The 15,733-nt window shown below is 51.9% G+C and overlaps 1 protein-coding gene across 3 annotated transcripts; it reads left to right on the plus strand.

The window, feature by feature from the left end:
* Nucleotides 1-404: 404 nt before the first annotated feature.
* Nucleotides 405-12,708, plus strand: ZNF740 (zinc finger protein 740). 3 transcript variants are annotated; one of them, XR_005289693.2, is made up of 8 exons: nucleotides 405-679; nucleotides 2,084-2,464; nucleotides 2,947-3,078; nucleotides 3,268-3,354; nucleotides 4,219-4,342; nucleotides 5,428-5,546; nucleotides 7,658-8,111; nucleotides 12,028-12,708. XR_005289693.2 is itself a non-coding variant. In XM_043506668.1 (7 exons), exons 3-7 carry the CDS (start codon nucleotides 3,047-3,049, stop codon nucleotides 7,745-7,747), a joined length of 456 nt encoding a protein of 151 aa, XP_043362603.1. In that variant the 5' UTR covers nucleotides 405-679; nucleotides 2,084-2,464; nucleotides 2,947-3,046; the 3' UTR covers nucleotides 7,748-12,708. The 3 variants fall into 3 exon arrangements, 2 of the variants coding, with proteins under 2 accessions (XP_043362603.1, XP_038234246.1); XM_043506668.1 differs by having other exon boundaries at nucleotides 3,268-3,358; nucleotides 7,658-12,708; XM_038378318.2 differs by having other exon boundaries at nucleotides 7,658-12,708.
* Nucleotides 12,709-15,733: the final 3,025 nt, after the last annotated feature.

Consider the following 15,733-nt stretch of genomic DNA (forward strand, 5'->3'; position numbering starts at 1 on the left):
GGTTTCTCCCAAATGTCTGGATTCCTCTCACCAGAGAGAGGGTATTTGTTTTCACCCTGATGGTGGAGAGGGGTTGCGGTGCAAAGGACCCCCCTCAATGCCCTGGTGCCCCAGTTCACCACTGATGGGAGTGGGGCACAATCCCCTCATTCCCAGGGGTGTATATTGGGGTGTGGCCAGGGAGAGCCCCCCCCACCGGGGGGTCTATATTGGGGTGTGGCCAGGGAGAGCCCACTCCCCTAGGGGGGTATTTTGGGGGGGCAGGGAGAGCCACTCCTACCAGAGGGGTGTAAATGGGGAGGTGGGGCCAGGGAGAGCCCCTCCCACCGGGTGTGTATATTGGGGTGTGGCCAGGGAGAGCCCCTCCCCCAGGGGTTTATATGGGGGCCAAGGCGAACCCGGCCTCAGAATCTCCCTCTCCCGCCTCACGGTTACCCTGGTAACAGCTCCCTCCCTCTCACTTCCCTGCACCAAGATGGCAGCAGGGGCGGCCTCAGGAGAGGCCGTGCGCATGCGCTGGCCCCGCCCGGCGGACTGGACGTGACCCCTGTGTCAAGCGCTTCCGGTTCCGGGGTAGCGGCGGCGGCCGAGAGGGTTCGGGCCGCTGTTTGTAAACTTGTCTCCCGGGGGAGGGCACGGAGGCAACGGCGGAGCCCGGAGCCCGCAGCGGCCGAGCCAGGTACGGATCCCCCAGCCGACGGGCAGCGGGCCCCGGGGGCCAAGGGGCCCCATCCCTCAGGGGGCCGGGGCCGGGGCCGGCTCGGCCTTGCACCCCCCTGCGCCTCGGCCGTGCGCGCATGCGCTTGTACGCTCGCGCCGGGGCCCTTGCACGCTCGGGGGTGCGACTTGCACACTTGTGGGCGTTGGGTCTTACCCGCCCCCCACGCGCTTGTGTGCACACTCGTGCTCAGGCCTTGCACTCAGACACAAGCACAGGTTGCAACGTTGCACTCTTGGGTCACCGCCTTGGGCGTAGCTGCATGGTTGCACACCCGTGCTGTGGTTTTGCACGCTTGTGCACAGGCTGGGGCTGTTGCACGTGAGCGTGCTGCAGATGCACTTGTATTTAGCAGGGCTCCCTTGCAACAACCTGGGTGCTTGTGCACACTTACCCTGTGTGCGCTCTGAGATGCTACACTGAGCACCTATTGTGGTACCTGCTTCCTCCGATTCAGGCACTGGACCTCACTTGTGCTGCACTGTGTCTCCGCACTCATAGTATTTCACGCCAATGTGTGTGTTGCTCTTCTTGTAAATCACAAACTTGCTCTCTCACTCCACTTCTGCATGCATGGACAGGAACCGCAATCCACATCCGATGAAGTGAGCTGTAGCTCACGAAAGCTTATGTTCAAATAAATTTGTTAGTCTCTAAGGTGCCACAAGTACTCCTTTTCTTTTTGCGAATACAGACTAACACAGCTGCTACTCTGAAACCAATCCACAATTGTCATTATTGCTTGCTCATTTGCAGTCTCACTGTATTTCTGTGCAGCATCGCGGAGAAGGCAGCTGGCACTACAGAGTCAGACTTTATTTCCTGTTTCTAAGAATAGAAAGTTGTGACTTCTAGACACTTTCTCCTTAACTGTGAAATAATAATGTGGAAGAGCACCCAGTGCAGCCTTTCTGTATATGTTGGTATTCGAAGAATGAAGGGGTGTGTTTGAACACAAGGTGGCAGTCAGGATTCCCAGGTTCTCTTCCCAGCGTTGGGATGGGAGTATGGCTAGAGGTTAGGGCAGATCACTGAGAGTCATAACTCCTGGATTCTAGTCTCAGTTCTGACTGTGTGACCTGGGGCCAGTCACTTTACTTCTATGTCTGTCTCCCCATCTGCAAAATGTTGTTGTCAAGGCTAACTGCTTGCACAGGGCTTAGAGAAGCTCGTAAACAGGAGAGAGAGAGAGAATTATGTGTCTTCTCCCCATCTTCCAGCAAAACCTCTGCTAATATTAAGCAATTTTGCCTGGGTTCTCTTTGAATGAAAGTGCTTTCACTCACAGATAAAGAAGCTTCTTTCTCTAGGCATCCCTTGTCAATTGAATCAGTTATGCTTTTTTTTTTTTTTTTAAACTTGCAGGCTCAGACTAAACCAGAGAAGTGTCTGCAGCGATATCGAGGCACGGCGATCAAACCCCTTTATCCAGAATCCATCCAGAAGCAGGACTAGAGTTGGGATGACTCATCTGTAAAAGCGGTGCAGTCAATTACCTTCCCGTCTAGCTTCTCCAGCTCCCGGCAGTGCTGGGGGAAGACTCCCTTAGAACGCCACACACGATTCCAGGCTCTCAGAATCCAGAAAGATGTCGGCAAAGTGGAGGGTACTGGACAAGACCAGCAAAAAATGATTAACTGAAAAAAAAAAAAAAAATCTTTCTAATCGTAAAATTCTTTCCTGGGAGAGAATTAAGGCTAAAGAATTGTTACAATCCGTTTGTTGAGGACAGACAAGATGGCTCAGGTAATGAGCCCCAATTTTCCCATCTGTAACAGGAATTGAACGTCACAAGGAGGTGACTGTCAAGCTGAATGGGCTGCAGAGCCCTTGGTGACCCACAGTGACAGCGGGTAGAAGTAGATACTAAATGCAAACGATGTAGTTCTGATCAAACAGGGTATCTGTTGAATTAAACAGGAGGCTAAGCATGTGCAGCCAACACGGTTGCAGACACAACACAAAACTGGAACGCTTGCTCCCAAAACATTGCACTCCTTAAGCTCAAGGGAACTCTCCCATTCGCTACCAGTAGTATTAATTTATAGACCCACTTTGTAGACCTCCAGCCACCAGAGGGTGGTGTAATTGCACATGTAGCTGACTATGTCCGATTCATTTTGTTAGAGGGCACTGGCATGTTTGGGCAGTGGCTGGTTAGGTTATGGCTGGCTGGCTAAGCTCAGCTCAACCCTGCATCTTTCATGGTTGTTTGTCTCGTCTCTTAGGCAAGTCTCCTGGCCTGTGAGGGCCTCTCTGGGGTGTGCCTCGTGCCAACTGTTGCCAGCAAGAAGATGATGCCAAAACAGAGCTCCAAGCAGACAGAGAATGGAGAGAGAGGGAACAGCCCGAACATGCTGGTATGTGGGGAGCTGTTACAGGTGTTATCTCTACCCTGATCCTGCCCCATCACCATCCCTACTGTCACTGACATGACTAGAGAGGAGTGTCTAAATGTAATGGCTCAGGGTGTCTCCAGAGGGTTCTGGGGGGCAAGGGGCTCTGGAAATGCACACAGGGAAAGAACTGACCCGTTTTCTCTCCTTAAGGGTCTCCGCCAGGAAAGCGAGAAATCTCGCAGCCGTAAAGAGGCAGAGCCAGCAGAAGCATCGCAGCCAAAAAAGACCATTAAAAAGGCAGGTAATCGTCCGTCATATGGTCAGGGAGGAGTGGGGCAGATGGGGCTGCCTTATGAAGTCTTACCACGCTCAGGGCCAACCTGTCTTTCTGAGTGAGCTGTTGGCATTGTTGCCTGTTTCTCAGACAGCAGAGCGTTTCAGGTGTTTAGCTTCAAACAATCACGCGGCTCAGGCATCCAGCTCTTTGTAATCACACTGTTCAGCCTTGAGGGCCCAGCACCTTGTAGCCGAGAAATGGATTCGCAGGCTTCAAGAGTGACACTGGGGTAAAGGTGGGGCAGGGACACACGATACCCTCAAACCAAAATGTGAACTCGCATCATGTGGCAGATACTAGCTCTCCCTGCAGTACTGAGCTCGTCTCACCTGCAAGAAGAATCTCTGCTAAAATGGGAAGAATGGTCTTGTGGGTAAAGCAATGGGACTTGGAATCAGAACTCCTGAGTTCTGTCCTTGGACCTGCCATAGGCTTGCTGCTTGGTCACAAGCATATCCTTTAACCTCTTGATGTCTTCATCTTCCTTCTTACCTTCTAGGAGGATTGGGAGGCTAAATTATTTATATTATAGCAGTAATCATGGTACCTACCTCGTATGTAGAGCTTTTCATCGGGAGATCTCAAAGTGCTTCACAATCTTTAATGCAGTGGCTAGGGGCCCCGGAGTCTTGTTGTGCTAGGCACTGCACAGACACATGACAAAAATGATCCCTGCCCTGAAGAGTTCAAAGGAGTGCTTGGACATCACCAAATGGAAGGGGGTAGGAAGGGGTGAATAGTTTGGCAGAACGTGACCCTAGAGCAGTGTTATGTGCTCACTGTGCCATACGCTGGAACGGTGAGGGTCTGTCTGTGCTTCACAGGTGATGGTGATTGAGCAGAACGGCTCCTTCCAGCTGAGAATCCCCAAGAATTTTATTTGTGAGCACTGCTACGGAGCCTTTCGGAGCAGCTACCATCTCAAGAGACACATCCTCATCCATACTGGTAAAGAGCCAGGAGAGCGAGGGTCTTGCTCTGCCGATGGCTGCTGTGGGCCTTCTGGCTCAGAAGCAGAACGGGGGTGAAGCATTGAGAGGCTGATCCGTAACTCCAGCTGCGTCTGTAGCTTGAGCTGTGCTCCAGTGGGGGCAAGGGCCTCTTTTAATCAAACAGCTCGGCTCTTTAAGCAGAAAGGTTGCAAGAGGGCACTAGTGTCCTAACAATGTTTAATTCAGAACATGTACCTGCCTGGGCATTAGGTCTTGGGCACAGAGTTTGCGAATGCTACCTTTAAAGGTGGTGCCTTCGTTGCATTGCGTTCTAGCTGCTATCGCTGGATCTGACTAAGAGTAAGCAGCTGTTGCCGTATGAGCTGTTCCTTGCTGAGAGCCTGGATCATGATGGTGGAAGATCTTATGTCCCTAGCTCTTTGCCTCTCTCTTTGCTTTTCTGCTGCTTCGCCCTGAACAGCCCAGCTTGCGGAGAGCTATGAGCTGTAGAATAGGGTGGGGCTGTGACATCAGAGAAAAGAGGGGGACCAAACAGGGTGTGCAGAGGGGATGACGTGCGGGATTAAATCCATCCCTGTCCTGGTGAGTTTTCAAGGGAAACTGACGTGTGGTGCAGCGACGAAGCACCACAGCCACAAGATCAGATGGTTACTCAGCTGTGGGGCATGCACCTCTTGATCAGTTAATGCAGACCAGCCTGGTGAATGATCTTTCCGTCTGGGGCAGCGCTGAATGGGGAGAAGGCAGCAGTTTTGCAAATGGGTTAAGAGGCTGCCCATGGGTAGGGGGCAGCACAGAGGAAGGCGTGGAGACAGGACTAGGAAAGGGAAATGAAGGGGAGAGGTGGTTCGAAGTGGCATTATTGATAGGGTAAATGGGGGGCACAGTAGGAGACGAGGGTGGAGATGCAAGCCAAACAGACTGGCGTGAGGGTCTAGGGCAAGGCTGGGTCATGCAGGACAGTGGGGATTCGGAGCCAGGCGGTGGCATGAGGCTCCATGCCAGCACTGGAGAGGACGCGGGGGGGGGGCAGTGGGCAGTACAAGCCTCCCTATCACAGCCCCCTCTGCTCTTCGCCAGGGGAGAAGCCGTTCGAGTGCGATCTGTGTGACATGCGCTTCATCCAGAAGTACCACCTAGAGCGCCACAAGCGTGTACACAGTGGTGAAAAACCCTACCAGTGCGAGCGCTGCATGCAGGTAACCCCCACCCCCAGCCAGGCATGCCACCGAGCGAGCGGTGGGGTCGCTTTGCTGCAGACACTCCCCCATCCACGGCCTGCAAGGGTTACTCCTGCAGCAGCTGGGCGTGGGGAGGAGATGCCCCTTCCTGGGACGAGGTATCAGCCCAGGCTCTGTGCTCAGAAGGACCTGGTCTCGCGCTGCCAGGCTCCATGGTTTCCTGGAGCAGGACAGTGTCTTATCCCTGGGAGCTAGCATGCTCAGATCTGTACGCGCACAGCGGGGGAAACCACTTCCTTCCTATCAGAACCAGTGTCCTCCTACGAACAGCCTGGATGAGGGCTTGCTGGGAATTCATTCCTGGTTTGCTCTGGCCCGGTCAAATCTGCCTGGTGCTGCTTTTGGTCTGTCCCTAGCAGTGCAGTTCTGTGCCTAGGGCCCACAGAGCACGACTCATCTTCCTAGCGCTGCAGAGGCATGAGCAAACCCTCCCACAGCCCCCTGGGAAGAAGGGGTTAGTGAAGGGTTTAAGGTCAGAAATCGTTGCCCTTTTAGGGTCCCTCCATTATCCATGACATGAGAGCTGTGAGCTCTGCCAGCTCTCCTGGACTTCCGCTGGGATTGCAGGTGCCCAGCAGCCACCCGGGATGGCTCCCCCAAAACAGAGGCACCCCCAGTCAGTAGCCACATATGGAAACCGTTGGCCCAGCTGTCTTGCAGAGTTGGTGTCAGAGCTGGGTTAGACTCCAGGCTCCCACCCAGTAGAGCAGTGCAGAACAGCCAACTACTTAACCATGTGGAGCTGTCTCTTCTCTCTAGACACCGGCTCGGTCAGCTGAGCAGCGTGGCTGGGCACTGGGCCAGATCCTTGGTTACGATCCGGCCCCTTGTGTTCCTCAAACAGTGCAAAAGAGGTTGGATACTGGCTGAAAATGGCCAGTATCCAATTCTCATGAGAGAAGTTAGGGACCCACCCAGGGGGAATTAAAAGCTGGGGTAGAGAGTGGGGATGGGACATGGCTGTGCTAACCATTCACTGCCAAAGTCAGTGGTTTTCAACCTTTTTGTTTTTGGTTTTTTTTTGTTTTTTTTCCTGGTGACCCAGTTGAAGAAAATTGTTGATGTCCATGACCCAACAGAGCTGGGGATGGGGGGGTTTGGGGCTCAGGGCTGGGGCAGAATGTTGGGGTGAGAGCTGTAGGGTGGGACCGGGAATGAGGGTTCAGGGTATGGGAGGGTGCTCTGGGCTGTGCTGAGGGGTTGGAGTGTGTGAGGGGGTCTGGGCTGGGGATGAGGGGCTTGGTGTGAGGGAGGGGGCTCTGGGTTTGACAGGGGTTCAGGGTTGTGGCAGGGGGTTGGGATGCAGGAGGGGGTCAGGGCTCTGGGCTGGGGATGAGGGGTTTGAGGTGCAGGAAGGGACTCTGGGTTTCGGGGCAGGGCTCAGGGCAGGGGGTTGGAACACAGGCTTACCTCCGGCGGCTCCTGTTCAGCAGCGGGGGTGCTAAGGCAGGCTTCCCACCAGTCCTGGCACCGCGGACCATGTTGCGCCCCCAGAAGCAGACCGCAGCAGGTACAGTTCTATGCTCTGCCCCTGCCCTGAACACCGGCCAATGGGAGTGCGGAGCCTGTGCTCAGGGCAGGGGCAGAGCCCTGTGACCCCCCCTGCCTAGGAGCCAGACATGCTGCTGGCCACTTCAGGGGTGCAGCATGGCATTGGAACAGGTAGGGACTAGCCTGCCTTAGCCAGGCAGCACAGCCAACAGGACTTTTAATGGCCCGTTAGGCAGTGCTGACCAGAGCTGCCGTGACCCATGGTTTGAAAACCAGTTGCCTAAGTGATCCTAGGCCACTTGTGTAAGCAAGAGCAGCCCTCAGACTACTATAACTTGGGCTGGGGTCAGCACAAAGCACCCCGAGTGTGGGGGAGCTGGACCTGAGTCCAGCTCCCCATGCTCAGCAGGGAATCTAGCCGTGCCTTGCTGTCCTAGGAGTCTTTCCTAGCTCTGAAGATTGGTCCTGCCGTTCCCATAACAGACCCCAGCAGCGCACGCTGCCCTGCATTGGTGCTTTTCTTATTGGCTGGATTTGATGTTGCAATAACTCCCTTCTCTTTTCTCCATCTTTCGCAGAGCTTCTCCAGGACAGATCGGCTGCTTAGACACAAACGAATGTGCCAGGGCTGCCAGACCAAAACCCCTGACTCGCAGCTGCTGCTTTAGGAGCCAGGGCGATGTGTCGGAGAAGCTAGGAAGTGAACAGGATTTTCAGTTTTCTGTGTCTGGTTTTGCCTGCTCCTGCTCTCCCGGCCAAGGTGGGGCAGAGCTGAGGACTCTCCTAGACTCTCAGATGGGGTCCTGACACTGTAAATAAGATGAGGATGATCTGGAATCTCTACCCAACCAGCAGAAGCCACAGGCAGCTGTGTATAAACCTTCTTTTCCATTGGTTTGTTTTTGAAGTATCACCATTTGCCTCTCAGGAAAGGCTTCGGGGACAACAGGGCAAAGCTAGCTACACTCGCCTCAAACTCTTAACACTTGCCATCACCTGATCGACCAGCTCACGCCCAGGCAGAGCTCACAGGTATGAAATATAGCGGGGCGGAAATCAACTGTGGTGTTCTTCTGACTTTTTTTGTAACCAGTCTCACCGGAAGAGACCAACAAAGCGGTGGATTATAAGAGGCAGCTGTGGAGGTTTTTGGTTCAGGCATGAAATGCAGGAACTCATCTCAGCCGAGAGCTTGGTTCTGAGGTCTGCAGAGCTTTTATTTCTAGGGTGTCTGATTTTGTAACCGAGTTTCCTCCCTGCTCTTTCCACCTTCAAGAAACGAGCAGGGACATTGGAAGGGGAGGGAGGAGAGCGCACCGTTGGGGGAGGGTGGCGGTTGCGGGGGCTCAGTTGAAACTCTTGTGACACCCAGCAGCTTGTGCGATCAGTGTCTTGTGAAATGGTGTTGCGTGAGCAGCTGCTGCACACGTGGCAGGGGATGAACCTGCATGGAATCTGAATGTGTCTCTTAGCAACACCCAAACCACTGATGACAGGCAGTGCTTTGGGGTATACAGCCCATGGCTGGGGGGGGAACGGCTTCTGCAAGAGGCTGCCCTCCTTCCTTGGCCCCAGTGTGTGTGTGTGTGTGTGTGTGTGAGGGTGCTTGGGGTGATCACATTACCACATGTCCCTGTGCCCCCTTGAATTCAGATCCTAGTCTGGTTCAAGGCAGCAGCCCATAATCTGGCTTTCTCGGAAATGCTCTTGCCTCAAACGCTGCTGGGATTGGCTCACACTCAGGAAGGCTTTCAGTTGCTTTGTAGTTTGGGATAAGATATACCCCTCTGTGTTTGACCCCAAGGGCTAGCCAGGAATGGATCTTTGCGGTGTCTGTGGATTTGGGGGGAATGTAACCCACTCTCGGATTTCACTTACAATACATTGGTGCCCTGTCTACTGGGGGATGGACTCTGCTTAAATGAACTCTGATCTCTCTGGCAGCTCTCCAGTGGCCCAGGAGCAACTGCATACTTCAGAGGGAGCTAGAAACAGCTAAAGAGACCTTCAGGGAAAGGCAGTTAAACTTCCTCCTCTGAAAGCAACAGTAACTATGAGCATGAGGGAGGGGGCCAGGCTCCCCAGCCATGCTCAGGAGCCCTGAGTGTTGCAGGCCAGAAAAAGCCTGTTACCAAAGTGTTAACTCTGCCTCCCCAGATCCCCCTCTTGGCTCCCACTGCATGTTCATGCCCTGCATCTGAAAACTCAGGCCCAGCTAGTGTCAGCTAAAGATCAGACCTTTCCCGACTGGTAACAAACGTGGGGAAGGAAAATGCTGTTCCCGTCTGCGCCTTGTCTCCCATGCCCCCTGCAGTGACAGCAGTATATTGGATACTTCCTGCTCAGTGCTCTGCTGGGAGCCCCACCCAGATGTCCCTGTCTGCATAGCCTAGGTCGAGCTAAGCTTGGTCTCTGTGCACAGCAGCTGGCATCGCTGCAGCTTAGGATCTTCTGTTTCTGCCCCAAGATGTCATTTGGTGCCCTGGTAATTCTTCTGGGGCGAGGGGGAGCAGAGCAGAGCATAGGGGAAGGTTACACAGGGCAGTGAGAATCTGGACTCTGCTTTCTGAGTATCAGTGACACTACAGCAAAGTGACCTTGGGAAATGACCCAAATGCTCTTTAAAATGTCAGTGGCTCTGTCCCTTCTTAGTTCAAATCATGCAGGCCCCCACCATTAGCCTCCATGTAGCTAGCTACATACCGAAATAAAATCCTTTCTGTAGCAGCTTCTCCCAGCAGCAGAGGGCACTCTGCACTGGTGCAGCCTGGCCTTGTCCGGCGAAGGTAGATACTTCCTATGTTTATCTTAGGCCAGCAGGGCTCTGCTAATGTTAGCAAGTTGACCTTCTGTCTCCATCTCGCTGCTATGTTCCTTTGGGTCTCCAGGTCCCTTCAGCCTCCCTTGCCTCACAGCTGCTCATCCTCTTCTCTTCTCTTCTCTCTCCTCTCTCCCCGCCCTCCCTCAACCCCTCACGCGCGCGAGTGAAGGAAATAGAAACCCATTTCTGTCTTGGATGTTTTTGTTTTTGTTATTTTTCCCCCTTCACCCATATATCTCAGTGAGACGCTCTGTCGGGGGAGATTTGCAACGCTCCTTGCTGCCAGATTCTGCTCTGCCTTCCCCGGTCTGTCAAAGATGGGACTGAAAGCCAGTTTCCAAAGAGAACAGAGTTCTGTGTCTCTTTCCCCGCGCAGGAGAGGGCAGCCTGGCTTGGCCTGAAGCATCCTTGGTTGTCTTCTGTAGAATCTCGACAGCCACGCGCTCTCCACACCTGCATGCTGGATACGCCAGTATGAATGCTTTACTCGAGCGGTGCCCTTCGTCCAAATCTCTCCCCGGTGGAATACAGCGTCTGCATATGCACTGTGGTCTCCTTTGGGGAACGGCTAGAGTAGAACCTGGTAGCCTGGGTTGTCTTTCCCAGGTGCCAAACGCTACCTTTCCCCCGAGTCCATCTGTAGCTGTGAGTTCAGGGCACCTGAGCTCCTCAGATCCTGAAATCACAATGGTCCAATTTCCTGCTTGCATCTAACATGCTTTGTTGTTGGGAGAGGTTAAATGGGCATCCTCTGTCTCTTGGCCAGACAAACGCAGGCTCTGCTTGTAACCGCACAGAATGGAAGAGCGGAGTGTTAGTTACAACGCTCCGTGATCTGCTCCTGCTGCCTGTTAAAGGCAGGCCGCCTCTTTGAGACCGTTTCAGAATGGTTCATTTTTGGTGCCATTTGCATGATGCTCTGTCAGGCCCCTGCAGCCTCGACTTGAAATTGTTCCTTTTCAGTCTCCCTGCCCGAGAAAATCACACCCCGTTGTATGTCTGGAACTTCTGGGTGTTGGCTGGAATCAAAGCATAGGCTGCTGGCACGTTAGACTGTGGCATAGTCTTCCCCAAGGAAGCGCTGGAAGCCCCGTTGATTCTGTCACTCGGAATCACACTAGGCAAAATGCCTGTGGCTCCATTGTGGGGAGCAATGGGATGGGTGACTGGCTAGCGTCTCAGCTGGGAGTTCCATGTTGGCAGCTCCTGGGTTGGCACAGCAGGGAAGGAAGTTCAGGACACTTCCACCACAGGCTCGTGGGCCAAGCTGTCCTGGACAGAAGAGGTGACGGCTGTTTGAACAGTGTTGGGCCTTGCAACCTGGCTGTGGGGCGTAAAGTTGCGGGAGTGTTGTATGGAAGCAGCTTCCAGGCCAACCACTGGTGATTACCATTCTAGCTGGTTCAATCGGGTCAAAGCTGATGGAGAAGGAGACAAGTCACTTTTGCACAAGTCTTTCCCTGCCGTCTCTTTCACCGATGATGGAATTTAAAGGAACTCTCAACGTTTCCTGCCCCTCAGAGAAGCTGATAACTCTTTTTACCCTCTTTATTTGGTAAAAGGAGATTCCCTGCCTCCCACGCCCCTGTTTTGTGGTGAAGGGAGCTGAAATCAGCTTTACCTAGCCCCTTATCTCATCAAAACATCAGCATCACTGAGGGACTAGTATCTGGCTCCTACAGAGAGTTGGCCTGTCATTCTTTTGAGCCCCCAGAAATCCTGACCTTTTTAAAAGATACCTCGTTGACCGTGTCTCACATCTGTAGATTGGGTTTTCATGGGTGGGGTCAACACTGAAAGCTAGAAGCGTTAACGTGAAGTATCTTGGCCTGGAAAACATCACCAGAAAAGCCTTTAAGCCTAGATTTAAGATTCTCTTCCAAACAGGCGTGATTGGCTGTTCAGCCCTATCTCCTTGTGCCCTGTGGCAATAACGGCTGAAATGGGATGTCCCGTTGTGTGTTTGCTGTCGCTATTTATTCTCCTGACCCCAACCAATGAGTAAGGCAATCGACTGGAAGTCAGAAGGTCGTGGGTTCTAGGCCCAGCTCTGATTTCGACCCTGGGCAAAGTACTGCTCTGTATCTGTGTTCTCCCTGCACTAATTATACTGACTCACTTTTGCAGAAAGAAGTATGAAGTTTTACTATTGGAACACGAATCTTCTGTGTAGAACTGCTGACGGTGGATCTTGGGGCGTTGGCTGTGACGTGACATTGGTTGGCCGCCTGTTACAATCTGGCTGTACTTCTGCCCAGCACCAGGGGGCAGTACAAGCTATCCTGTAGTACTACTGGCAAAAGGGTGTTGGCAAACGGTTAGTTCGGTTAAACCAGATGCTGGTTTAGAAGACAGACTAACTCACTCTTGGTTTTGAACTTTCATAGCGGATGAAACACCTGTGGTCTGGGGGAGAGACCCCTAAATTATGGGAAACTGTTGGGAGGGAACCTCACTGCTCAGATCCTCTGACGGCCTGAAGCTGCCTGCGTTCAGTGTTGCAGAGTTTGGTGTGTGTGTGTGTGTGTGTGTGGTCTGTGTGGCTGGGGTTTTTCTCAAAACCTGTTTTTTGACCTGGTGGTGAGGAGCTACTGGTGTCACTGCTGCTACAGACCATCCTTTTCCTTGAGTAGCTGATGCATGCACACACTGTGCTATAGAAAGGGTTCATCCATCTAGCTGATGCTGCAGGTTGCCAGTGCAATATAGAAGCTGCAGCTGTTTTGAAGCCTGAAGGTCAAATGGTTTGCAGCTGGGGCGTTCTTTTTCTAAACCATCTCTGCAGAGGTATTTCCATTCCCAGTAAAAGCTATGGGTCTGGGGCTAAGAGGCTCATTGGATTCACCTGCGGCTCATGCTCTGCAAACCCCCTCAGCTGATGCATGGCGGAAAGTGTTCAGTTTTATATCTATAAATTAGTGACTTACAGTGATTTGAACATTTGTTTTTTATTTTTAAATGCTCTTAAAAATAACCTGTCATGACATTCCAGAGTGAATTAAGATCAACTGAATGAAGACCACTTTAATTCTGAACAAGAGCATTCACACAGGGATTTAATGCAGTTTAACTAATTCACTATAAATTCAAACCGTTAATCAATTAGGATTAATTTTCCTTAGTTTCCCCTTTATACACAAGCCCTTAACAAGCTATGCCCAGGGATAAAGAGTAATACTGACAGATGTTTTGTGACTGAATTTATTCTTCTTCCTTGCTGGTTTTCAGCCAAAATAGCATGAGAAAGGTGGGGGCAGTGAAACTGACAAGGAACACAACTGAAACTGACTAGAAACAAAAGTTTCCTTGTTTGAGCTGGGTGCAAAAGGGCAGTCTGGCTAGCACCGGCACTCCAAAATAAATCTACTGAAAAGTTGTCAGTTCTAGTAACACACACAAGACTATTTTTAAAATTGGCTTCTACCTTGACTGTAGCAAAGAGGCATGTCAACATCTCATCTGTGCTGGGGAGTGTAGTTAAAACAATACAACCCTCCACTGTAAACATATTATTCCGGTGCAATTCAGGGCTTCCCCTGCTTTCAAGCTAGGGTAAACCATGCTCTTGCAAGCCCCTTACCGTCACAGGGGCTTACATTTGCACTGGTGCAGCCACAGTAATGCAACTACCCCCAGCCCCTCATGGCAGGTGAGTTGCAGAGCCATGGGCATCAGGCTGGCTGGTTCTCTGGAGTGGGGTGCAAATGGGCACTTCATCTCCTTGTGCACCCATGTAAAACTCATTTTTCCTGTAGCATCTGTATCCACATGAGCCCACGTCTGGTGGCAGGTTGGGGGTGGGGGGGAAGGAGACTGTCTGAGAATGTGTTTCAGAGATGGGACCCTGCTCTCTAGTGTGCGTGCATGACAAGCTCACCAGACTCTGGTCTGATTTGTGTTCAGCTGTCTTCTCAGGTGAGGCCTGTATCTGGAATGGCCCAGGGAAGAGCTTAGTTGTAGAGCAGCGTTCATGGGCATCATTAGACCTTGATCATGCCATTTCCCAGCTCCAGCCAGGATAATTTCCTCCCCACTTCGTGACCATTTAAAAATCACCCAGACAGAAAACCACATGCCTGGCTGCAGCAAGGGGTGTTTTCTGGCATGAGCCCCCAAAGGGCAGGGGTTGGAAACCAATGCTGCCAGCGAAGCGTGAGAGAGATTCTACACACACACACACACACGCACACCCCGGCCTGCCCTTGAGTCAAGGAGTGTGTGAAAAAGAAGGGGATGGATGCCCAGGTGTCCTTCACAGGCAGAATGAACACGGTCGCACTAACCACACTGTGGCATGACCCTGATCCCTGAAGGCAGGCGCGAAGTGGCCCCTGAGTCGTCCCAGAACTACTATTTTGACAGATGGACCAAGAACTCTCCTGTTAGTGAATCCGAGCTGAGTGATATCTGGAAAGTCCCATGGCTTGCTTACTTTGTGGGTTTTTTGTTTTTTGTTTTTTTTTAATTAAATATACTTATTTTGTGATGGGGTGGGGGGGAGCGCGTGTTACTGATGAGATAAATGAGAATCGCTTTTAAACTGTAGTTTTTATAAGATGTTATAAACTTGTATCTTTTTACCATTAGTGTGCTGTCTGTTCCTTTGTGACCTATTTAGAGTATTTAAATAAAAACTTGTGTTTTTTTCTTTTCTAATCTCTACTCTGCTTCTTGTCTTAGTTCACTCTAGGGACTCTGATCCCGGTCTGAGCAGCAGTGCAGCAAAAAAAAAAAAAAAAGCAGCCCATGTAGCATACAGTGAAGGGTTATGAAAAAGGGGAGTAATGATTTTTTGGGAGCTTAGCTGTGAGGCTCTTTAGAGGGCCCTTGCTTTCAGAGAGCAAATACTTAACGTTCTGGACATCAGACCCCATTAAAAGGGTCCAGGTTGGATGCCTGCAATCACTAATCACGCTAGAAAATGTTCTAGCCCCATGGGCTCCTAGGTGTTCCCATAAGACAGCTAATAAAAAACACAATCTTGGCCTTTAAGCTTCAGTGAACCAAGAACTTTTCCCAAGTAGCTAAAGGGTCAAAAAATCTGCTGTCACCATGGTAACTATGGATTTTAATTAACCCATGGAACTTTCTGCCACAACTTTCCTTTTTCAAAAGGCTCAAGGTCAGTTAATGTGGATATGAATTGTGGTTACAGGAGCGAGGATGGTGGAAAGTGCGTACTAGCCCTCTTCAGGTGATAGGACATAAGGTGCGTGGCTGGTTCTTTGGGATGTCGTTGCCTAGTTAGCTATGAGAGGGTCTGGCATGTCCTCTTGGACATAATCACGGTCAGTCCGGAGCTCTAGTGTAATGCGCTGTCATAATTTGTGTTTAATCTTTACCTTGGGTTTGTAACAGGATGTGGCCCTAGGTGCTGTTTGTGACTGGGTGGCGTTGCCCCTTGATTCTCTCTGACTTACTGCCAGCTCTGCAAGGGGGAAGCTTTGCTCCCTGACTTCCAAAACTGCAGCCTCTGTCCTGCGGGGCCCTCCCTGCCCCCTCTGCTGATGGGGCTTCTGAGGTGGGCCCTTCGCTCTCCCATGTGCTGTGGAGCAGCAGCTGGGGCTGGCTCTCCTGATGCTGTGTGGTTCCCTTCCCCCCCCCCCCCCTTCTCCACTGCGTTTGTGGGAGTTGACACTTGTTTATGTCAGGAAAGCAGACGCAGTTGCAGGGAGGTTCCGCTTTTGAGCATGGGAAGCTGCTGAAATGAGGAAATATACAGAACCTCCTTCCAGACTCTCTTATCACCAAACCCCACATGGTCACCTACCCCCCACCACCACCACTACGTCCTCCTGACTTCTCTAGGGCTGGGAACAATCCCACACCTGTT

This window comes from Dermochelys coriacea, chromosome 20 (assembly GCF_009764565.3).
Source record: "Dermochelys coriacea isolate rDerCor1 chromosome 20, rDerCor1.pri.v4, whole genome shotgun sequence".
NCBI lineage: Eukaryota > Metazoa > Chordata > Testudines > Dermochelyidae > Dermochelys > Dermochelys coriacea.

Coding starts and splice junctions, on each gene's coding strand:
- ZNF740 (XM_038378318.2), top strand. Junction 3,079..3,267: donor GGAACAGCCCGAACATGCTG/GTATGTGGGGAG, acceptor TCTCTCCTTAAG/GGTCTCCGCCAGGAAAGCGA. Junction 3,355..4,218: donor CAAAAAAGACCATTAAAAAG/GCAGGTAATCGT, acceptor TGTGCTTCACAG/GTGATGGTGATTGAGCAGAA.